Source organism: Marmota monax, unplaced genomic scaffold (assembly GCF_021218885.2).
Source record: "Marmota monax isolate L192 unplaced genomic scaffold, Marmota_monax_Labrador192_F-V1.1 WCK01_AAM20220418_F8-fsc00035, whole genome shotgun sequence".
In the NCBI taxonomy this organism is placed as follows: domain Eukaryota; kingdom Metazoa; phylum Chordata; class Mammalia; order Rodentia; family Sciuridae; genus Marmota; species Marmota monax.
This window is the reverse complement of record NW_026691961.1, coordinates 8,872,868-8,894,954: the sequence shown is the minus strand read 5'-3', so window position 1 is coordinate 8,894,954 and position 22,087 is coordinate 8,872,868. Positions and strand designations below refer to the sequence as shown.

The window sequence follows — 22,087 nt, the reverse complement described above, 5'->3', positions numbered from 1 at the left end:
GATCTATGCATTTATAAAATCCTTCACTGGGGAAAGCTGGTATTATAAATCAGTGGGATCGGGGCTGGGGATGTGGCTCAAGCGGTAGCACGCTCGCCTGGCCCGGGTTCGATCCTCAGCACCACATACAAACAAAGATGTTGTGTCCGCCGAAAACTAAAAAATAAATATTTTTAAAAATAAATAAATAAATCGGTGGGGAAGGATGCTCTTTAAGTTACTGAGATTGAAATAACTGGACTTGGGCTGGGGTTACAGCTCAGCGGCAGAGCACTTGCCTCGCACATGTGAGGCACTGGGTTCGGTCCTCAGCACCCAGCACCACATAAAAATAAATAAAGATATTGTGTCCATATAAAAAAATCTTTTTTTTTTAAAGAGAGAGAGAGAATTTTTTAATATTTATTTTTTAGTTTTTGGCGGACACAACATCATTGTTTGTATGTGGTGCTGAGGATCGAACCCGGGCCGCACGCATGCCAGGCGAGCACGCTACCGCTTGAGCCACATCCCCAGCCCTAAAAAAAAATCTTTTCAAAAAAAAAGAAATAACTGGCCTTTCTTCAGTGGATAATAAATTTGTAATGTTGGGCTGTGGCTGTGGCTCAGTGGTAGAGCGCTTGTCTATCATGCATGAGACACTGGGTTTGACCCCAGCACCACATAAATAAATAAATAAATAGGTAGATACATAGATAAAGGTATTATGTCCATCTGCAACTAAAAATTTTTTTAAAAAAATTGTGATAAAAACAGCAGTTATAAGCTAAGTTAAAGGTAGATTCGAGTTCTAAATATGAAGATCCCAAATTTTAACATTTTAGGAAAAGGAATGAGCACACACACACCTGCTTTATATGCACAAGCTGTCCCTGGCAGGACACATGGGGCCTCCAAGACAGGGGAGCTGTTGTCAGGGATGGTGGGGACATACTTCATCCCTCTCCATTCAGACACTGTGGCATGTACGTGTATTAACATTCTAGAGGGAATTAAAGGACTGGGGATGTGTCTCAAGCAGTAGCGCGCTCACCTGGCATGCGTGCGGCCCGAGTTCGATCTTCAGCACCACATACAAACAAAGATGTTGTGTCCGCCGAAAAACTAAAAAAAAAAAATAAATATTAAAAAAAAAATTCTCTCTCTTAAAAAAAAAAAAAAAAAGCTTAGAGGGAATTAAAGAAGCTGGAAAGTAGTTTTCCATTTTTTAAAACTAAACATGCACTTACTGTACAACCCAGCAATTGCACTTTGGGGCATATATCCCAGAGAAATAAAAACTTATGCTCAATTATGCAAAACCTCGTCCCTGTCATAGCAGCATTCTCTGTAACTGCGCCAAAACTGGAACAAACCCAATTCACCCTTCAATGGGCAAATTGCTGAACTGTTGTGTACATCCCTGCCATGGAATACTGAGCAATTAAAAGGAGCAAATTGCTAATATACACAATTTGATGGAGCTCAAGGGAATTATGCTGGGTGAATAAAGCCCATCTCGAGAGGTTACCAGCTGTATGATTTTATTCATGTAATGTTCTTAAAATCATAAAATTAGTGGTTTCCAGGGGCTGGGGCAGAGGGCAAGCAGGACTCTGGAGGGGAGCTCAAGGGAGCTGGGCCATAATACCAGTGCTGTACCTTGAATGTGGGTGTGGTTATATAGCTGAGAAAACAGCTCAGAACCACTCACATGTGCAAACGCAGATGGGTCCCTGTAAGACTGGTCACCAGTACCAGTTCTCTGGACTGCAAAGGTCAGCAGCAGGCTCTGTGGCTACACTGCAGCAGAACAATATCCTCCCATGGAAAACTGGACAAAGAGTGCCCAGGAGGGGCTGGGGTTGTGGCCAGAGGTAGAACAGAGCTCAGCTAGCATGCATGAGGCACTGTGTTTGATCTTCAGCACCACATTTAAAAAAATAAATAAATAAAGGTATTGTGTACACCCAAAACTTAAAAAATAAATATTAAAAAAAAAGAGAGCACAGGAACTCACTGTGCTCACCCTTCCTTCCTTCCTTCTTTCCTTCCTTCCTTCCTTCCCTCCCTCCCTCCCTCCCTCCCTCCCTCCTTCCTTCCTTCCTTCCTTCCTTCCTTCCTTCCTGCCTTATAGTTATACATTTGTTATACATAGCAATTGGGTTCATCCTGACAAACTCTTACTTGCAGGAAATTGACTACAGTTCATGATTCTCCCCCTTCCCTCTCCCTTCACTGTACTTTTCCCCTTTGATTTTCAGTGAATCTATACTTATTTCCAAATAAAAAGTTTGGAGAAAAAAACTAAACATTTGTAAAACAACATTAAAAATAACATAAAGGGCAATTTTGGAGATGACCCTGGGGGGTTAGGAACAACCTTGTTAGGGCTGTGAATAATCAAACCATGAAAATGAGATTTGCACCCACAGAATTTCTGTAACAGCAGGTGCAGTGGCTTACAGTCCCAGCGGGAAGGATCACTTGAGCCTAAGAGTTCAAGGCCAACCTGGAGCAACACTGAAAGACTCCTACCTCCAAAAAAATTTTTCCCCATATGACAAGGACGGCAGAATGAAAGTCAAGGAACGTAACATACCAGGAGATGGTTGCACCCAGGCCACCAGGATGCCCCAGAGCTTGCAGGGGTTGCCTGGGGCTGGGAAGAGGTGGCTGTAGCTTTTGTTTACATTACCTTGGTTTCCATTGTAGCTACATCCAGTGGGGCTGGGGTGTAGCTCAGTGGTGGGGCGCTTGCCTGGGTGCTTCTGCAAGGCCTTTGGTTCAATCCCCAGCACACACACCCCTGGACTTCCTCAGACCAGAAGCGAGTCACACTTTCCAGTCCTACACCTTCCTGCCCCACCTGAGACCCTCAATGTCATCCATCCAGGTATCTGCCTCCTACAATTGCTCCCTGGTGACCTCGTCCCTGGGGCACAGCTAGATGAATTCTGTCAGTCCCACTGATCCTTAGTCCCTGTATGGACAGTGCAGAATGCCACAACTTTCACCTTAGTCATTGTGTGACCTGCAACCCACGCCAATGGTTAAACCTCACTGCAGGATACCTATGGGGAGAACTCCCACCCCTAATGACAGCATTGGCCCATGGGAACACTTCCTTCTCTCCATACACTCCCTGGTTTCCCTGTGTATGGCTTTTAGGCATGCTGTGCCCCCAGAACCTGCAAGTAATACAGTCTTTATTTCCATCATATGTCTTCCCTAACTTTTGAGATGGTATTCTTCACCTTAAGATCCTAAAATAAAACAGAGCAGCTGGGCTGGGGCTCAGCGGTAGAGTGCTTGCCTAGCATTTGTGAGGCACTGAGTTTGATCCTCAGCATTGCAAATAAATAAATAAATAGAATACAGGTATTGTGTCCACCTATAATTAAAAATATATGTATTTTTAAAAAGAGAGCACCAAGTGCAGTGGCACACGCCTATAATCCCACTGACTCAGGAGGCTGAAGGAGGAGAATCCCGAGTTCAAAGCCAGCCTCAGCAATAGTGAGGCGCTAAGCAACTCAGTGAGACCCTGTCTCTAAATAAAATACAAAATAGGGCTGGGGAATGTGGCTCAGTGGTTGAGTGCCCTGAGTTCAATCCTTGGTATCAAAAGAAAAAAAAAAAAAGAGAGAGAGAGAGAGAGCAAGTGCTCAGAGCCCATGAACACTGGGATCCTTCTAGAATAAACCCTGGAGAAACAATGACCCTGCACAAATCAGGAGCTCCATGCAGCACAGTCTTCAGACAAGCAAAATGCTGGGAACACCTGGCAACCATCTGTGAGGACCTATCATAGAGCTGGAGAAGGATGGGCCACAGCTAAATGTGACAAAGCAGACACTCCCCAAAACATACGGGAGGTTAAAAAAAAAAAAGTGTGCCACATGGTATGCTGATAAAAACCCCAAATGGTACATTTTTTTGTGAAAGCACATACAAAGTATTAAAAAAGAAAGGCAGGTTTCAAAAGGGTAGCATCGCTGGGGATGTGGCTCAGTGACAGAGCACTTGCCTGGCATGTGCAAGAACTCGGGTTCAGGGCTGGGGATGTAGCTCAAGTGGTAGTGCGCTCGCCTGGCATGCGTGCGGCCCGTGTTCGATCCTCAACACCACATACAAAACAAAGATGTTGTGTCCACCGAAAACAATACTAAGATATTTTTTTAAAGTGTACCATTGATCCAAAAGTTACCATATGACCCCATAATTCCACTCCTAGGTCTATACCCCCAAAGAATTAAAAACAAAACTCAATGGATATGAATATGCTCACCAGCACTATTCACAACAGCCTAATCGCCTAAAGATGAAAATAACCTGAGTGAGCTCAACAAATGGATAAACAAAAGGGTCCATCCATACAGCAGAATGTTACGCTGCCATAAAAAGGAGCAAAGCACCAAAACCTGCTATAGCACGGGAACTTGAAACAACACTCAAGAAACTGGACACAAAAAAAGACAAATATTATGGTCCCACCTAATGAGAATAAACTAGGTAAACTCATGGAGATGCAAAGCAAGCTAGAGGTTACCAGGGACTGCAGGGAAGGGCACTAGACAGTGACTGTTTGATGGGTACAGAGCTCCTGGTAAGGTGATGTAAAAGTTTGGAAACACACAGTGACGATGGGTGCACAACACTGAGAGTTTAATTAATGCCATTGATCTGTACTCTTAAAAATAAAGCAGTGCCAGGTGTGCTGGCTCATGTCTATAATCCCAGCAACTCAGGAGGCTGATGTAGGAGGATCCAAGTTGGAGGCCAGACTCAGCAATTTAGTAAGGCCCTAAGCAACTTAGTGAGACCCTGTCTTAAAATAAAAAAAAGGGGGGGACTGGGGCTGTAGCTGAGTGGTAGAGCACTTGCCTCACATGTGTGCACTGGGTTCGATCCTCAGCACCACATAAAAACAAAGAAATAAATAAAAATATTGTGTCCATCTACAACTAATATATATATATATATATATATATATATATATATAGAGAGAGAGAGAGAGAGAGGGGGGGGGTCAGGGGGTCAGGTAGGGCTGGGGTTGTGTCTCGGTGGCAGAGCTTGCCTGGCACATGTGAGGCACTAGTTTCAGAACAATTACAGCTCAGCACCACATAAAAATAAATAAACAAAATAAAGATATTGTGTCCATGTATAACTAAATATATATATATATATATATATATATATATATATATATATATTTTTTTTTTTTTTTAAAAAGGGTCAGGTGCAGTGGTGCATGCTTATAATCCCAGCAATTCAGGAGGCTGAGGCAGGAGGACTGCAACTTAGTGAAGCCATAAGCACCTCATCAAGACTATTTCTCTAATAAAATATAAAAAAGGGGGACTGGGGTTGTGGCTCAGTGGCAAAGTGCTTGCCTAGCATGCATGAAGCACTAGGTTCAATCCTCAGCACCACATAAATATAAATAAAGGTATTGTGTCCACCTAAAACTAAAAAATAAATATTTTTAAAAATATATAAAAAGGGGCTGGGGATATTCCTCAGTAGTTAAACGCCTCTGGGTTCAATCCCTGATTAAAACAAACAAACAAACAAAACAAAAAAAACAAAGCGGTGTGTGTGTGGGGGTGGTGCTGGGGAATGTGGCTCATTAGTTAAGTGCCTCTGGGTTCAATACCCAGTATCAAAAATAAATAAATAAAATTTAGGCTATATTCTCTCTCTCTCTCTCTCTCTCTCACACACACACACACACACACACACATGTACTCACACAGATGCACATGCAAATATAGGCCAAATTTCTGAGGCATGGGGGAGAGAGAGACTGTGTGGAGAAGACATGGAAATGAACTTGAGCTTCAGCAGTAAAGTCCACTTTGAAAGAGGGACCTGTGTCCCAGGAAATACTGCTTTTATAAGAAAGGATAAGGCAGGTGCAGTCCTGTAATCCCAGGGACTGGAGAGATTGAGGTAGGAGGATCCCAAGTTCAAAGCCAGCCTCAGCACTTAGCAACTTGGCAAGACCCGTCTCAAAAATAAAAAAAAATAAAAAGGGCTTGAGATGTGGCCACAATTGAACTCCTAGGTTCAATTCCTGGTTCAAAAAAAAAAGGAAAGAAAGAAAAGGGGGAGTCTCCCTAGCACCCCAGCATTCCAGAGACTGCTGTGAACAGCAGGCTTCCACCCGGACCAGTGAGATCCCCTGGAGGGGTATGGGCCTGAGACTCCAGAATCTGCTCCTCCTCCTGCTCCCTCCTAGCCTCTGAGTCCTGGTACCCCCCAGTCCTGGCACCAAGAGGGGCAGGGGCTTGGGGCTGGGGATGTGGCTCAAGCGGTAGCGCGCTCGCCTGTCATGCGTGCGGCCCGGGTTCGATCCTCAGCACCACATACAAACAAAGATGTTGTGTCTGCCGATAACTAAAAAAAATAAATAAATATTAAAAAAAGAAAAAAAAGAGGGGCAGGAGCTAGAAACTTTGCCAGGAGTGTAATGATTCTAGGAGCAACCAGATCAGGTCAACGCATTTACACTCTTTATTGTAAAGAAGTTGCACTCAGAACATGAGACACCGAAAATACACAACCATGGATTATTCTTTCAGAAGAGGAAGGGAGAGATCCATATATACAAAAATTGTAAACATGTTCACTTAAATATTCACACATAATTTGGTCTATGCTACAATGTACAGGGTTGTCACTCAACTGCAACTCCCGAGGGAGGCATCTGTCTGTAAGAATGAAATATGGCAACGCGTGTGGTTTTGATTTAATGTGAAAATCCAGCTTCAAGCAATGCATGAGTAGGCAGCTACACACAAGGACCCCCATCTGGGGCTGGGCCTTACATAGGGTGCAGGGTGGGAAGGAAGAATCTGATCCAGGACGCAGGGTAAATCAGTTTGCAGGAATGGCTGTTTCCAGGGGCACTGTGGGCATATGTGACCTCTAGGCCTCTCTCCTTGTGAGATGCTTTTTTTGCCCAGCACCCAGGTACCCTGTTCCTACCCCTGGGCTAAAGGATTTGTACCCAGCTCCATACATAGCTTTCTTGTGCCTTCCTGACCAGAACTTCCTATACCTGGGCAGAGGCCACAGAGAGAGGTGCAGCTTGTGGAGCACTATGAGATGTAACCTGTAGAGTTGACCACAATCACAACACAGACAGGACTAGGCTGGTCTAGTGAGCCTGTGAGAGGAAATGAAGGGAGGCTCTGGACATGACAAACCACCACAATAGGAGCAAGAACAGTCACTACCCACAGGGACCTGGGATGCAGAACAATAGCCACCATCCCTGAACTCAGGATGGGCCAGTGTCCCTGGTCCTGTACAATCCCTGCACTGAGCTGTGGAGGGCAGCTGGACCTCTGAATTCAGAGTGGACAGTTGAGCTCCCGGTCAGTTGGTCCATGAAGGGAATACCTCTCTCCCAGGACAGTCCACTCCAGGCCACATTGTCTCCTTTTCAGGACCTTAGGCCTACAAGAACTTGATGGGGACAGCCCAGGCACTCCAGGGGTGCTATCCCCTCCTGGATCGCGAGGCCCACAGTGGCCATCCCTGCTGTCCCTGGTGCTGGGCCTCTAGGACTCCAGAGAGGCCCCAGGAGGACTTGGGACCTGTGTTGGTGGGTTGGCTTTCGGGCCCTGGTCCAGGATTGTCAGACACTAGTAGGCGGGCACCTGGTACCCTTTGGGACTGGTTTCCAAGGTCTCGGTGAAGGGTGGGCTCTGGTAGGTCTCGGTGCCCTCCACACCGCTGCCCACCGGGTAGCTGGGGTAGGCTTGACCGGCCCCAGAGCCCAGCTGTTCTGTGGCGAAGAGTGACATGTCGGTACCCAGGCGGAACCGCTGCAGGGCCTTCACGGTGAGCGCCACCTGGGCGGGGAGCCGGGGTTGGCAGGGGTCAGCCGGGGCCTGCCGGGGCGACCCCCGCCCCGCAGCCCACGAGGCCCGCACTCACCCAGCTGAGGATGGAGAAGAAGCTGAAGGCGATGGCTGCTCGCGCCGCGTCCCCCGCCTGCACTGTGCCTGGCCCGGGCGCAGTGCGCTGCCACTGATTGGTGAGAAAGCAGAAACCCACGAACCACAGGAAGGCCCAGAGCCCTGCGGGTGGCCACTCGCGGTCAGGCGGCGCCTCGCCAGGCCTGTGCTGGGTCACAGGACCGCAGGTCCTGCCTCCGCTCACCTGGGAAGCGCCCCGCCCACCACCCTCCCCGGCCCCGCCCCCCGAGCAGCCAGTCTCGCTCTGGAGCAAGCCCCACCCCTCAGGGAGCGGCTCTCCCCTCCCCGGGCCACGCCCTTTCTGCCAGGCCATGCCCACCTGAGAAGCCCAGGTCCAGCAGTACTGCGCGGCGGCGGTCGCGGACGCTGCTGATCTGCTGGAAGCGCACGTCGAGCACCAGGAACGCGGCGCAGGCGAGGAAGGCCCCGAGACCCAGCGCGACGCCGAAGCGACAGGCACCCGCGTTCCCGTTGAAGATGCAGCGCAGTTCCGGGCCGCTGTCGGCGTTCACGTAGCCCTCGTTGACAATGGGGCCGAACACCGCGATAGAGAACACCTATAAGCAGCCGAAGGCTCTGAAGGCCCTGTGCCAGGCCCCTTCCTACAGCCCAGATCCTGGGCTTCTGCCACCCACCGCCAGCACCCATACCTCAATGCCTGCTCCAGCATTTCCCCTGAAGCATGGGGCGCATATTTCCCACCCCTCACGAATTTCGTAATTACTGGCTACAGGAACCATTAGTGAGCATCTAATAAGTCCTGGCACTGTGTTAAAAGTGCAACTTTATATACCTTTGCTCACTGAATTCTCTAACCCTACCGAGGTGTCATTATCCTTATCACTTTTATAGTTGGGGAAACTGAGCTCCAACAGGTGAAATGACTTATCTACTAGGGTCACATGGCTCATAAGAATCAGGGCTGAGACACAACCCGGCTTCTCTGTAAGGATGGGGCCCCCCAGAACCCACTTGAGAGTGTGGAAACAGGAGCCATTACCTGGATGGTGATTCCAGGGCTGTATTTGTTAGAAGGGATAGGGAGGAGTGGAGCCAGGAGAGTTGGTTGTGGCTAGAGGGGCAGCTGGCCCCACAGTGAGGCCTGCCCTCTAGCAGGCCATATGGGGTAAACAGGCTGGTGCCGAGTTCTGGTCTTGTTCAGTACCAGAACTCGGTTCCAGCAGTGGTGGGCACTTGAGAGAGGAAGGCCCCCATCTGTGATTATTAATTTTACTGATGAGCTTTTGGGCTCAAAGGGTGACCCCACTGACCTCTGGGGTTCAGTCCAACTTCAGGACCTCCTCCTGCCCGCCAATTGGGAGAGGCAGGTAGGAGGTGGACCATAATCATTTTAAATCAGACACTGTTCTTGGGCTCTGGGCAGCCTGAGTTTTCGAGAAAAGATCTCCCTTCTCAACTTCATCATTTCACTCCTTTCCTGCCCCAGTTCTGAGGGACCTGATGAGGGGGAAAAGCCGGGGAGAAGCCTGGTTCTTGCTTCCTGGTCTGGTCAGTCTCTCCACCGGGAAGTCCAGGGGCCCCTGCCCCACCCCGGGCACCGCCCTCCTCAAAGACAGGCACGGAGGTGCGGCAGGCGCCAGCTGGACAAGACTGGAACTCGGCACCCACCTCCCATCTCTCTTCTCTAGAGGGCGAGAAGCAGCAAGGCATGCCCCAGTGGGCTAGACTGTCCCCAGCTGCTCCTCCCGCACCACCTCCAGGAAGCCCTCCAGGTGCAGAGCCCTTTCCGGTTGCCCCAGCCCTTAGTAACCCCTCCCTCAACTCACAGCTGGATCTGGGGCCTGAGAAGTGTCGGGTCCCTTCAAGGGGGCCTAGCGGATGTGTGTTGGCGGGAGAGGGAGGCTCCTGCAGCCCCTTCTTCCAGCCAAGCGGGGCTGAGCGCTCAAGCCCCTTGGCAAAGCTCGTTCCCACCCCTGTGCCCACTTCCAGGTCGTGGGAACAAGAAAAACCGAGAGAAGGCTGAGGAAGGGGGTTGGAGTCAGACCGATGGAGAAATCGGGGGTAGGGGGCAACCAGCGGTGACCTCTCAAGGTCCCTCAGTCTTTACCAGCCCCTCCCCCGCCCGCAGGTGGGCGCGCCCAGCCCGGTGACGTCACCCCAACCTGCGGCGGGGGGGGAGGGGCCGGAGGTGGAGGAGGGTGAGGGGTGAGGGGCGAGGGGCAGGGTTTGGGTGGGGGTACCTCGGACGCGTGTAGAGGCGGGGCCAGAGACCAGGGCGGGAGGCTGGGCAGGGGCCACTCACCCAGGACGCGACCCGCAGCAGGGTCTGGGGCCGCCGCGCAAAGCTCACGGGGTCCAGGGCGGTCCCCGCGCGGCCCGCGCCGAACGAGGCGCCCTCCATGGCTGGCCCCGGCGGCCCCGCGCCCCTGGCACCCTCTGTCCGTCTGTCCGGCGGTCCCAGCCCGAGGCCGCCCGCGGCTGCTGCCGAGGATGCTGATGCTATGGATGCTGCTGCTGCCGCCGCCGCCGCCGCTGCAGCCGCCTCCCGGGAGCGCGCGCCGGCCACGACGTGGGCGCGCGGGGCGGGGCCGAGCCAGCGCCCCCCACCGGGTCCACGCGCGAGGCCTGAACCCTTGCTTCCGTCCGCCCCGCCCACCCTTGCTTGCGTGACCGGGTCCGAATTGGAGACATTCTCTGGGGATTGACCGCCAGGTTCCCATGGGGCAAGGGGAGGCTGGCACTGGTCTCAGATTTTGCAGTGGCTGGGAGGTGAGCCAAAGGACAAGGATTTGACCCTAGTCCTCTGAGCAGAGAGACCTTTGGTGACTGCGAAGGGGGAACTGAAGCCCAGCATCTTACTCCCTGGCCCTGTTCCCAGAGGACCAGAGATAGTTAAATGGGGTCCTTTAGTGAGACACCTGCCCCCGCCATTGGCACCTAGCTTCTCTTTCTGAAGGTTCTAGCTTCCCTGACAGGGACTCCAGAAGAGAGCTTGCCTGGAGGACAGTGCTGACGGCCAGCATGCCGGGGTGTTGAACATCTCTGCTCCTGTCCTTCTGCAAGAGCCCTCCTGACACCTAAGTCTCCCTCATTGACCTGTCACTGAAGTACTTACGTTGAGGGCATGGAGAAGTAGCAGAAGCGGGGCTCAGGCCAGCTGGTGCCTCCATGTCCTGTCCCTAGTAGGTCTCCCACAGATTCCCAGCTCAGTGACAGGGCTCCTTCCCTTGTGTTCCTTCCAGACCAGCCTGGAGAGAACCTGAATGACTCCTATGTTGCTGGCCTGAGTGGGTGCCTTTCCCTGGACAAACACCCCCTAATGACAGAGGCCATTCTTCCCTCCTGACCCTCCTGTTAGGGGGTCTAGAATCTTATGGAGAATCAAGTTTGCAGTGGGGGTCATGGAAAAGCCTCCCAGTCACCTGTTTCTGGTCTTCTGGGACCAGGATCAGGAATAAGTAGTCTGTGCTGACTGAGCAGGTACAGTGCCAAGTGCTTCATTCATCCTGTGCAGGTAGGAGTATTAGTCCATTCTTCAGAGGGCAGTGTGGGCCACTGTGGGCCACTGTGTCTGGATGTTACACTGTATCCAGACCTGTGGGAGACACCTGTGCTGAATGATTGGCATCTGCATCCAGTCCCACTCTCCTCACTGGCAGGCAGCAAATAGTCCTGTGTTCTCTATTTCCCCATCTTCCTCCATTGCTTGTGTCAGCACCCAAACATGCTGTACTTTTTTGAAAAGAACCTACCCACTTCCTTGTCTTACTCCAGCCCAGCAGCCAGGACTTCAAAAGGCACATTACTCTATGCCATTTCTCAGCTCTTGTCCCCACTTCCCTCCAGTTGCTTCCTTTAGCAGTAACTTGAGTTGTCATCTGCTTTCAATACCTGTCTTTCCTTTTCCTCTGAAACCGAATATAATCAAGCTTCCAACTACATCTGGACTGAAGGTGGCCGGTGACCTCCATTTGCCAATCCTAAGGGAAAGTTTGATTCTTCCAGTCCCTCCCTCCAGGGCACACTTCTTTTTTTTTCTTTTCAAAACAGGGTCTCTCTAAATTGCTGAGACTTGGCCTTGAACTTGAGATCCTCCTGTTTCAGCCTCCTGAGTCACTGGGATTACAGGTCTGCACCACCACTATCTCCAGCCAGGAAGCACTTCTTAAAGTCACGCTCCTCTTATGCTCCCGTTACATCATGGGACCATTTCTTGGGGTGTTGGGGATAGAACCCAGGGCCACAGGCATGCCAGGCAAGCACTTTACTACTTAGTTACATCCCTACCATCACAGGCCCTTCTTGGCAGCCCTTTTTGGGCCCCTCCTCTTGCTGGACCTGTGACCTTTGAGCCTTAGGGACACAAGGTGTGTTCCTTGACTTTTCTCCCTCTGTACTGGCCCCTTTTCTGTAACAGCTCTCAAGTGCCATTAGAAGCCAGAACCTGCCCTTGCACAGGTTCCACTTGTCTTGGCCTGGATGCCCTTGAAAACAGTCTGAGGCAAACTGACATTTTATTAGGAGGTGAAATTCTAGGGAGGCCAGTTAGGGAAAAGGGGAAGTGAGGCAGGGAAGAATGGCACATAAGTGTCCTGAGCTGACCATAGTTTCAGCAGGAAACCTGAAACTGGTTCCCAGCACATGTGCATATATCCTTTCTCTGCTGCCTTGGCAAATGACAGAGAAGCTCCATGCCTGGCAGAGGAAGGAGGAGCAACATCTCCCACCTCCTTTGACACTTGGCCTTTGGGTAGTACCTTCAGAAGCCAGCAGCATCTCTTCCCCTGAAGGCACAGAAGACTATGCCACAGTTGGCCCTCAGGGGTGAAGTTGCCTGAGGCTTATGATTACTGGATCTGGTGTCTGGCTGTTCCAGTTGGAAACCAAGGGTGGAGCTGAGCAGATCCAGGGAAGCCCAAAGCTGGGACCAGGTCACGCAAGACTTGCCACACTCTTAGCCATCTCCAGTTTACTGACGTTGAGCATCTCCAGCTGACCTGGCCAAAACCTGAAGCACATCTCCTCTAGCTCCTTTCTCACCCTGGGAATTCTCTGGCTCTACCTTCCAATATATCCAGCATTCTCTTCCTCTCTAAGGAGCCTCCCCTTCAGCTGGTTTCCTACCTACTTCCTTGCCTTATCCCAGCCCAGCAGCCAGGACTTCAAAAGGCACATTACTCTATGCCATTTCTCATCTGTAAACCTTCCAAGAGCTTTCGTCATAGGGGCTGGGAGTACATGCCACATCTTGACTGGGGCTCTTCAAGACTCTATGCCATCTGGCCTCACTGCTCCTCAGCTACTCTGGCTCCCTTCGCCCCTGCCACTGGGGCCTCCCTGCTATTCCTGTAATAACCCTGGCCTGCTGCCACCTCAGAACCTCTCCCTGCCAGTCAGGAGGGCCCACCATGGGAGGCAACAGCAGGCCCTGCCCCACCTGTAAACCCCAGCACAAAGCACACAGACACCAAGTCCTCAGTCACTTCTCCAGCATTTTATTTTGGTCTCATTCTGAGGAAGCTCTCCCCAGGATCCCCAGTGATGGAATCTGAGAAAAACTCTGCCTGGGCTCTTCCCTGTGGGGACTGAGCACAGAATTGAGCTCAGCCTCAAGCCTTTTCCTACAACAGGGCAGCATCACTGAGGCCACAGCACTGAGGTGTCCACAGCACACAGTGGGAAGGCAACAGCCTGGCCTCCAAGAGCAGGAAAAAGAACCCATCAGACCCACTGCCCTCTTGTGTGGGGACTAGGTCCAGAACTTGGAGTTGATGGGAGGCTGTATCCTGAATGGCAAGGGGCAGTGTGGGCTGCTCCTGACCCCCTTACTTGCAGCTCCATGGGGCCTCAGGGGGAGGCCACAGGGTGCCTGCAGCAAGCACCTTCACTTGTATACTAAACTTGTTGGAGGGGCTGCATCCTGGGGACCACCCAACTGAAACACAACAAGCTCCGGCTCAGAGGCACTTTAATCAGCACTCCATCCCTAACCAGCCAGGCTGCGCCCATAGGCCCTGTCTGGCCACTCCATGGGCTCTGGCTGGCCATCCTCTAGTCACAAGAGCCATCCTTCCAGCCGTCACGCCAGCGTTCATCCACCTGCGAGCAGTCGAAGTTAGGCTTGCCCAGCTTGTGGTTCACTTCATTGTGCAGACGGCACAGCCACTGGGTGAAGGTTGCCCGGGTGCGAGTATCTGGCTGGTTCTTGCCTATCCTGCAAGAGGGAGCACAGGAAGGATGTAAGGAGGTAGTGGCTGTTCTGCTGTCAGTGCTAAGGGAGAGGAGGTGGGGCACTGCTGTGAGCTACATTTGGGAGTGCCCTCATGCTCCAAGAGGTAGGAATTCTGAGAACAGAGTTGACCAAGAGGTTTCTTGAATGCAGTGGATTTCCAGGGCTGCTCCCACACCCACCCAAGGAGCTTGGCAAAGAGCCTAGAGGAAGGCATTAAAACACAGACCAGGTAATTTTACAATCGTATAATAATAAGGCCGCTTCACTGGTGTCTCTGACCCCAGGCAGTGTATGGAAGGGCAAGGCAAGGCACAACCACAAAACTGTTTCTTAGCACCTGCAGCCTAGTACCCCAAATCAGCAATACACCTTTTTAACTGTTTAGGTGTCAAACAGCAAGGACAGCTATGCCCCACACATCTAGCCTAGAAATGCCTACAGGGGAACAGGCTCAGACTCTTGGGGGCCTCAGTGAAGAAAATGTGACTCTTGGAAGCAAAAGCATTAGGCTCTCAAAGTCTGAAAAGTAGCAATTCAGCTCCTGAAGTTAGGCAACCTAGCTAACCTGGGGGAGCATCCAGGAGGGTTGGGCAAGGGACAGGCCGTGCGGAAGCCCTTCCCAGGAATCTGACACAGTGTATCCAGCAGCAGATCCTGGCAGTCTGGCTTTAGAGAAAGGAAATGCTCACATGACACATTCCCTCCCTGTTAGTAGCACCAGCTCCTAGGCAACCCTCTGCCACCTCTGCCCTGTTTTCCTAGGCCCCTCTCTATGACATCAGCCAGGGGGCCCAAGCTTCAGTCCTAAGGCACTGTTGCCTGCAGGCAGCTGTGGAAACTCACCTCTTCCTTATGTCTTCGGCACACTCCTCACACGGGTAAAACTTGGAAAATAAATGTATGAACTGGGCCATGTCTTGCTGCTGTTCTGGGGTGGGCAGGTCCGGGTAATAAGCAGCAAGGGTGTGGAGGAGAGCCCAGCTGTGGCGACCCAGTTCCTCGCGATCCTGTGGACAATCCTCCCTAAACTTGCTGTCCCGCTGCAGAAGTAGGCCGACCATAGGTCAGTTCATTCTACCCCAACCAGAAGCCCATAAAGCTCCCCCTTCGATTCAGCTCAGCGGTGGTGCACTGGCAGAGCATGCGCAAGGCCCTGGGTTCTTAACCCAGCAACGCAAAATAAAGAAATTAGCTGCCTCCTTTTCAGCCCCAGCCAGCAGCCCAGACTCCAGACAGAAGCCCTGCAGCTGATTCGGCCCTCCTGCTGCTGACAGCTCAAAGTTCAGGTCTACCTGGGGATGGGGGCAAAGTTTGGGCACAGCCACGCCGCGGGCCCTGGGCCCTCGAGGTCTGGCAGAGGTACCCGAGAACAAGGTGTGGGCCCCAAAGGCCAGGGCTGGGAGGTCGCGCGGGGCATCTGCACCTTCTGCTGCGTCCGCATCCACGTCTTGAAGTCCACGCAGGCCCGGCACGGCTGCCTCCGCGAAGCGCCCTCCGCGTCCTGCGACTCCGGGTTGGGCGCCGCGGCCGGAGCTGGGGCCGAGGCGGCGGCGTCTCTGCGCCCCGCGCCGCGGCCCCGCGCGTCGGTCGCCAGGTCGTCCGTCACCTCGAAGCGCGCGCCGCCGCCGGGCAGGAAGGAGAAGAGGCTGCCGCGGCAGAAGCGCGCCTGTTCCCCGGGGGCCGCCATCTTGCCCGCGCACAGCCTGCCGGGCCAGCCCGGCCTCCAGATGGGCCTCCAATTCGGCCTCCAGGCCAGCGCGCGCCCGCAGGAGCTGGGGGCGGGGCTCGGGGAGGTGCCGGGGGCGGGCCCCGAGGCGGGGGCGCGGGGAGGGGGGCAGGTGCCGGGCGCCGCGGAGCCTGCGGGCCCGGCGCGGGAGGGAGCGGCGGCGGAGGGCCGGGCGGGGCTGGGCGTCCGCGCTCTGCTGGCGCCCTTGGGCCTCCCTCCCCTGCCCGGGACTGGCGTGCGCCTTCCGTGGCGGCGCTCGCGCTTCCTCCAGTAGAAGAGCAGTGTAGTGTGGAAGCCGCGCCGCGGCCGCGTTGAGCTTTCGGGCTGGGGCCCAGGCGAGGTCCGGGATGCTGCCCGCGTCGCCCCCATCGCTTCGCTCGGACCGTCCCGCGTGCCTGCGGCCAGGCTCTGTGCCCTCGGCCGAGCGGGGCGCCCATCCGCCGGGCCTGGCGCCGGGCAACGCGTGGCGGGGCGTGACCGCACAGAGGTGGCGCGCTAGGGCCCGGGCCTCGGCCAGCGTCACGGCCACTGGGCCCCGGCCACCGGCCACGCGGTGTTGGGCCGCGGCCGCGGGTCCGGAAGCGCCTGCCTACTGTCCTCCGCATCCTACGGCCTGGTTAAAGGTTGCTTTGTTTTGCTGTACTGGATATTGAACACAGGCCCTCCTGCACGCCAGCGCTGAGCTGTACCCTTGCCCTTTTCATTTAGTGACAGGGTCTCCATAGATTGGCCAAGCCAGCCTCGAGCCTGCGATCCTCCCGAAATTTCAGGAGTTCATCACGGCTCAGGGCTTGCAAGAGGGATTGTTAAAACAACTTGGCAGTGGCCTCGGATATTCCCTTATCTCCATGCGTTCATTTGTTCATTCCACAAGTATCTGCAATACCTACTCTATCCCAAGCACTGATCCAGGAGCCGGCAGGATCCAGAACAAGGTGCTGTTCCTAACCTTCTTGGCTTACAGTTTAGTGACCAAGACAGGAAAAACTCAAAGAGGTCACACCAATAAATGTTCACTTGAAACTGTGTGGTGGGCCATGCATGTTGTGTGGGAAATATGGAAAACCTCCCTGAGGTGGGGACCCTTAGGCAGAGGCCTGACCAGTGAGAAATTAGCTGAGCAGCCCCTTGGAGGACAAGCCTGGGATTTTGGCATTTTGCAGAAGAAAGGCCAGCAGAATGGGCCTCTAGGGAGGAGGAGGTTGAAGGAAATCTGCTGGTGGGCCAGGGTCAACCAGGTTTCTTGTTGGTTGTAGTGGAATTGAGACTTATTTTAAAAACCAGTGGGAAGGTGCTGGATGATTCCACGCAGGGCACTTTGATCTGAACTCATGTCTGTTTGACAAAGATTGGATTTCCTTCCTCCTTTTCCTCGTCATCCTTTTTTTTTTTTTTTTTTTTTTGGTGGTCCTGGGGATTGAACCTAGAGTCCTCTATCACTGGGCTACATCACATCACCATCAGCCCCTTTTTATTTTACAATGTCTTGCAGGATTGAAGGGCACTATGCTATTGAGCTGCATCCCCAGCCCTTTTTTATTTTTAGACAAGGTCTCACTAAGTTGCCCTTGCTGGACTAGAACTTCAGTTCCTCTGCCTCAGTCTCATGAGTTGCTATGATTATAGGCATGAGCTATGATGCCCAGTGGAGAATGCATTTCTTAGAGGTGATGGACCCCTTGCCATCCACAGTGATGGGAGCTTTTGTAGTTATCCAAATGAGAGAAGGTAGGGGCTATAGGGAAGAAAAAGGGGAGAGGGTCCAAAGTTGGTGGGAGTGTGCAGAAGGAGGGCCTCAGAATCCCTCAAGGTCAATGGCTGTGAATACGCCACACTTCCCCAGCTTCTCTGTTGTGTTCCAGGATGTTTTTGAAAAATCTGGTTACTAAAGACAGAGTGCTGAGACTGAAGAAAGAAGCAGACAAATCTATGGCCGAACCACCATGAATGTACCTGATCTCCAATCTAGGAAGGTTCCACCATGCGGCCAGCGCATTGGTTTCATTAATGAGGTTCTTGGCATAAAAGTTAACTAGCGAGATCGAAATAAAACACACAGACTCAGTTACCTTTTTCTATGACCAGGTCCCAGACGGCTCCCCTCTCTGGCTCCAACCTCGAACCACCTGTAGGGCAGCAAGGATTACTCAGGGCTAGCAGGAGAGAGAGAGCGAGCACGCCAGGGAGTAGCCTTTTATTGGGGAACAAGAAATTCAGGGGAGAATTCCATCCAATGAAGGTTGAGGGGGGCCGCACTCCAAGCTCAGGGTCAGTGATTGGCCCCCGGGGTCAGTGGTCAGTCACACCCCCACACGGACGGGTTCTCTCATCAGGAGAGGGCCGGGAAAGCTCCGACACAGATTAGCCAGAGCGCCTCAGACCCAAACCAGGAGTTGCCCAGTCACGTGTGAGAATGGCTCTCCACAGGAAGGTAAGTGGGGTCAGGCCTGCTTAGTTCTTGGATGGGAGAGAGACAAATCCAGGATTTCACAAAGTGAAGTTTGTTAGGGACTGACAGAAAAAGCAAGACAGGAGGATTCCCGCATCCTCAGACAAAGGAAAGGGTTTAATATCCAAGACAGCAAAGATAACCCAAGTCCAACTTGAATGTATCTGGGCTGTCTCAAAAATTTTCAAGCATTTAAGAGATAGTCCAGGCCTAAGTGCCTGGCAGGAAACAGATTGTTTTTTTCCTGGTGCTGGGGGTTGAACCCAGAGCCACTCTTATCACTGAGCTACATCCACAGGCTTTTAATTTTTTTTTGAGATAGGATCTCATTAAGTTACCCAGGCTGGCCTTGAATTATAATCCCAAAGATGGGATTACGGATGTGTGCCACCATGCCCAGTTTTGTCCATTTTAATGATTTCATTAATCCTGTAGGATTTGGAATATATGACAGTGTTGTGGGGGAGGAAAGATGGAGTTAATGACCAAGATGGCAGTAGTCATGTCAAGCTGGATTCCTACACAGGGGAGCAGGAGCTATCCTACCCTGGACCCCACCAGGCCAGCATGCCCTCAGCTGAGGTTGAAGGGAGGGTGACAGCCAAGCTCAAGGCACTCTGCCACTGTCATATATTCATTGCCTGGGCTAAGACTAGGGAAGTTTCCAGGGGTTCAAAAAGAGCCCTAGTGGGATGGACACACAAAGACCCTTTATTGAGGCCAAAATAGTTTCATAGAGGGATAACCCAGAAACTAAATCTCTGGAGGGCCTGGAGTAGGGGAATCCTGATGCCAGCACCAGGAAGAACCTCTGTGCTTCAGAGTGGGTCAGGCTCCGGAAATCTCCACAATAAGGAAGCAGCCCAGAGAGGTGAGGTTCCTGGGTGAGCCCTCTGTCCAGGGATTATAGGGCTTCCTCCACCCCAGCTGATAGGGAAATAGGCCTGATGACAGAGATGATATTTACAGTAAGTTGTTGACATGGATTCAGAGATGGCTCTCAAAACAGTCCTGGTGACCACTTCCCCAACACTCAAGTGAAGTCACCAAAAGATGGACTTTCTTTATCTTGCCCCAAGTCTCCCCACTGTAAGAGAACCCCTGGGCTTTGGCTTATGAGGTCTGTCCCTCCCTAAACCTATTCAGAGAAACTCATAGTAATTATCCATTTATCTTAAGTTTCCTCTTCTGACTTGGGAACATGGAGACCCTTCCTTCTCCCACATTAAAATTAAGCCAGAGAATGCACTTGAAGCCCTAAGCACCGGGTCCTTGGTTCCAGACTACAACTGCAGAGCTCCACAGGTGACTCAAAGAGAGGGCTATTGGGTACACCCTGGGAGGGGAGAGGCCGAGTGGGCCAGGGGAGGCGGCACTTTGATGAGTCAGACTCAGGAGGGAGGGTGCCAGGTGGCGGTCCTAGCCCCTCCAACGCCCTTTTTCAGGTTTTGTCCCCTCCCCCGGCCACCCTCCTTCCCGCCTTGGGCTTGGGAGACAGCCGGGAAAGCGGAAAGACCTGGGGAGAGGCGTGGCAGCTCTGCCACCTGGCTGAGAGCACCTGCGGGAATTCCCCTCAAGCCAATCTTCCGGCTGCTGGAGCCCCCTGAAGGTCAAGTAGGCGGCGCGATCCTCCCCTGCTCTCGACACTCCGGAATCACGCCAGGAGAGCCAGTAATGGCTGGCCCTCGGCACCCGTTGTCTGTGCGCGCGGTGGCTCTGGTGCAGGTGCAGCGGCTCCAGGTACCGCATTGGGTCTCCACTAGTCCTAAGGGGAGGAGAAGATGGGGGTGTCAGGTCCAGCCTCCGAGGTACCCACCTTTCCTCCCCAGACGTTCGCGTTTTCCCTTCGCTGGTCTGACGGCAGCAACACCTTTGTGCGCAGGAGCTGGGGCGAGTTCAGACAGCTCCAAGTAGGTGACCTGGGAACGAGGCCTCCAGGCAACCACCAGAGACCGTTCCTGCTCGTTTTGGGCTTCCAGCCCTGTGATCCCCGAGAGGGACCCCCAACTTACCAAGGACTGTGCTCTGGTAGTCTCATGTCTCCCTCTTCCCTGCAGAAGACCCTCAAGGACACCTTTCCGGTGGAGGCGGGCCTGCTGCGGAGATCTGACCGAATTCTTCCTAGGCTTCCTGGTCAGGCCACAAGGGTCCCAGGGGAGCGGGGAAGGCAGAGCCTGGCGCAGGACGGGACACCACAGCCCATGCCCATATTTCTTGTGCCCACAGACACACCACTGCTAGTGCGAGGGGGGCGCACGGGCCGCGGCCTAGCACGCCTGCGGCTGCTGGATACCTATGCACAAGCGCTGTTGGCCACTGCTGAGCGGGTATCTAGGAGCCTGGCACTCACCAACTTCTTTGCACCGCAACCCCTGGACCTGGAGCCCGTGCTGCCTCCTGGAAGGTGCCTAACCTACGCCGCGCCCCCCCCCCCCCATGTTGGCAAGTCCTTGAAGAGGCAGGCCTGGAGGCTGTGTTGACTGGTTAGGGTGTCAGGCCCATTCCCACCACTCAACCTTTGGGCTACCCTTTTCAGCCTGGTGATCCTGCCTGCCCCGGAGGAGCCTTTATCACAACCCACCGACAGTCTTGCCATCCACAGCCTGGAGGCTCAGAGGCTTCGCTGCCTGCAGCCCTTTCGCACCCAGGATACACAGGGCAGGCCTTTCCTTGCAGGGGCCCAGGAAAGCCTGGATGTGCTGCTGCGACACCCCTCAGGTAGGGCCAACAGGAACCTGTGGCCTTCTGAATCTGAGTGGACATTAGGATCTGATCCCCTCCCTCAACTCTCAAACAGGTTGGTGGCTGGTGGAAAATGAGGACCTACAGACAGCCTGGTTTCCAGCTCCCTACCTGGAGGAGGTGGCCCTAAGCCAGGACAAAGAGGCAGGCCTGACCCTGGGAACCATTGGTATGAGCCCAATTCTCTTCCCCCAGGCCCACCAATGATGGACCATGTGTGGCAAGGGCCCAGAGAGTGCCTGGTGCACACAGCTAAGCCCACAGGAAGGTAGGACTCTGATTGCTGCAGCTTCAGTGACCCATAAATAACACTCATCCCCAGGGACCCAGTTCTGTGCTTCCCGTGCCTATGAAGGCAGCCGTGATGATGAGCTCTCAGTGCCTGTGGGGGCACGAGTTTGTGTGCTACAAACTTCAGACCGTGGCTGGTGGCTCTGCAGGTGTGCAGGGGAAAGACTTTGGTGGGCCCAGAGTAGCAGGGACACCCCACTCCCTGACCAAACCCTGTCTTCCTTCACAGATATAGTGGCAAGACGGGTCTGCTCCCAGCAGTGCTGCTGCAGCCTGAAGGGCTGGGTTCACTCCTGAGTGGGACAGGGATACTTGGTGAGGACACGGCAGAGGAGGCCACTACTACTCCCCCTGCTGTGCCCACCCGCCCGCCATTGAGTGCCATCCAGAGCCGCTGCTGTACCATTACCCGCAGGGCACTGGGGAGGGCTCCAGGACCCCTGGGCCCTCCATGAGTGTATATATGACCTGCCAGGAGACTTGCAATGTATGATGATCCCGACCCAAAGAGTGGCTGACAGTAGTTCCCCAGCACTGGATAAGTAAGGGTGGGACTCCCAATCTGGCAGGTCAAGAGGGTCCACTTTCCCATTTCCTTTGAGTAAAAACTTCTGAATGTCTCAATCCAGTCTCTCTTTGCTGAGGCAGTAGAGGATCTGGCTCATGGGTTGAGACCATCAGGGGCTAAAGTGCATCACCAGGGACCTTGGCAA

General features: G+C 53.1%; 3 protein-coding genes across 5 annotated transcripts; 1 reads left to right on the top strand and 2 right to left on the bottom strand.

Annotated features, from left to right (window-relative positions):
• Positions 1 to 6,478: 6,478 nt before the first annotated feature.
• On the bottom strand, positions 6,479 to 10,374 carry Syngr3 (synaptogyrin 3). The gene is made up of 4 exons (XM_046442454.2): positions 10,237 to 10,374; positions 8,293 to 8,530; positions 7,933 to 8,075; positions 6,479 to 7,847 (listed from the first exon to the last, which is right to left on the bottom strand). Exons 1-4 carry the CDS (start codon positions 10,333 to 10,335, stop codon positions 7,638 to 7,640), a joined length of 690 nt encoding a protein of 229 aa, XP_046298410.1. The 5' UTR covers positions 10,336 to 10,374; the 3' UTR covers positions 6,479 to 7,637.
• Positions 10,375 to 13,409: 3,035 nt separating this feature from the next.
• Gfer (growth factor, augmenter of liver regeneration) lies at positions 13,410 to 15,909 on the bottom strand. 2 transcript variants are annotated; one of them, XM_046424046.2, is made up of 3 exons: positions 15,590 to 15,909; positions 15,010 to 15,173; positions 13,410 to 14,148 (listed from the first exon to the last, which is right to left on the bottom strand). In XM_046424046.2, exons 1-3 carry the CDS (start codon positions 15,851 to 15,853, stop codon positions 13,986 to 13,988), a joined length of 591 nt encoding a protein of 196 aa, XP_046280002.1. In that variant the 5' UTR covers positions 15,854 to 15,909; the 3' UTR covers positions 13,410 to 13,985. The 2 variants fall into 2 exon arrangements, with proteins under 2 accessions (XP_046280002.1, XP_046279930.1); XM_046423974.2 differs by having other exon boundaries at positions 15,010 to 15,206; positions 15,590 to 15,908.
• Positions 15,910 to 17,313: 1,404 nt separating this feature from the next.
• Noxo1 (NADPH oxidase organizer 1) lies at positions 17,314 to 21,998 on the top strand. 2 transcript variants are annotated; one of them, XM_046442435.2, is made up of 9 exons: positions 17,314 to 19,646; positions 19,787 to 20,081; positions 20,171 to 20,251; positions 20,399 to 20,474; positions 20,568 to 20,745; positions 20,878 to 21,059; positions 21,139 to 21,252; positions 21,406 to 21,523; positions 21,604 to 21,998. In XM_046442435.2, the coding sequence occupies exons 2-9, from the start codon at positions 20,016 to 20,018 to the stop codon at positions 21,827 to 21,829; spliced, it is 1,041 nt and encodes a 346-aa protein (XP_046298391.1). In that variant the 5' UTR covers positions 17,314 to 19,646; positions 19,787 to 20,015; the 3' UTR covers positions 21,830 to 21,998. The 2 variants fall into 2 exon arrangements, with proteins under 2 accessions (XP_046298391.1, XP_046298384.1); XM_046442428.2 differs by lacking the exons at positions 17,314 to 19,646; positions 20,171 to 20,251 and having other exon boundaries at positions 19,798 to 20,081.
• The last annotated feature ends 89 nt before the right edge of the window (positions 21,999 to 22,087 follow it).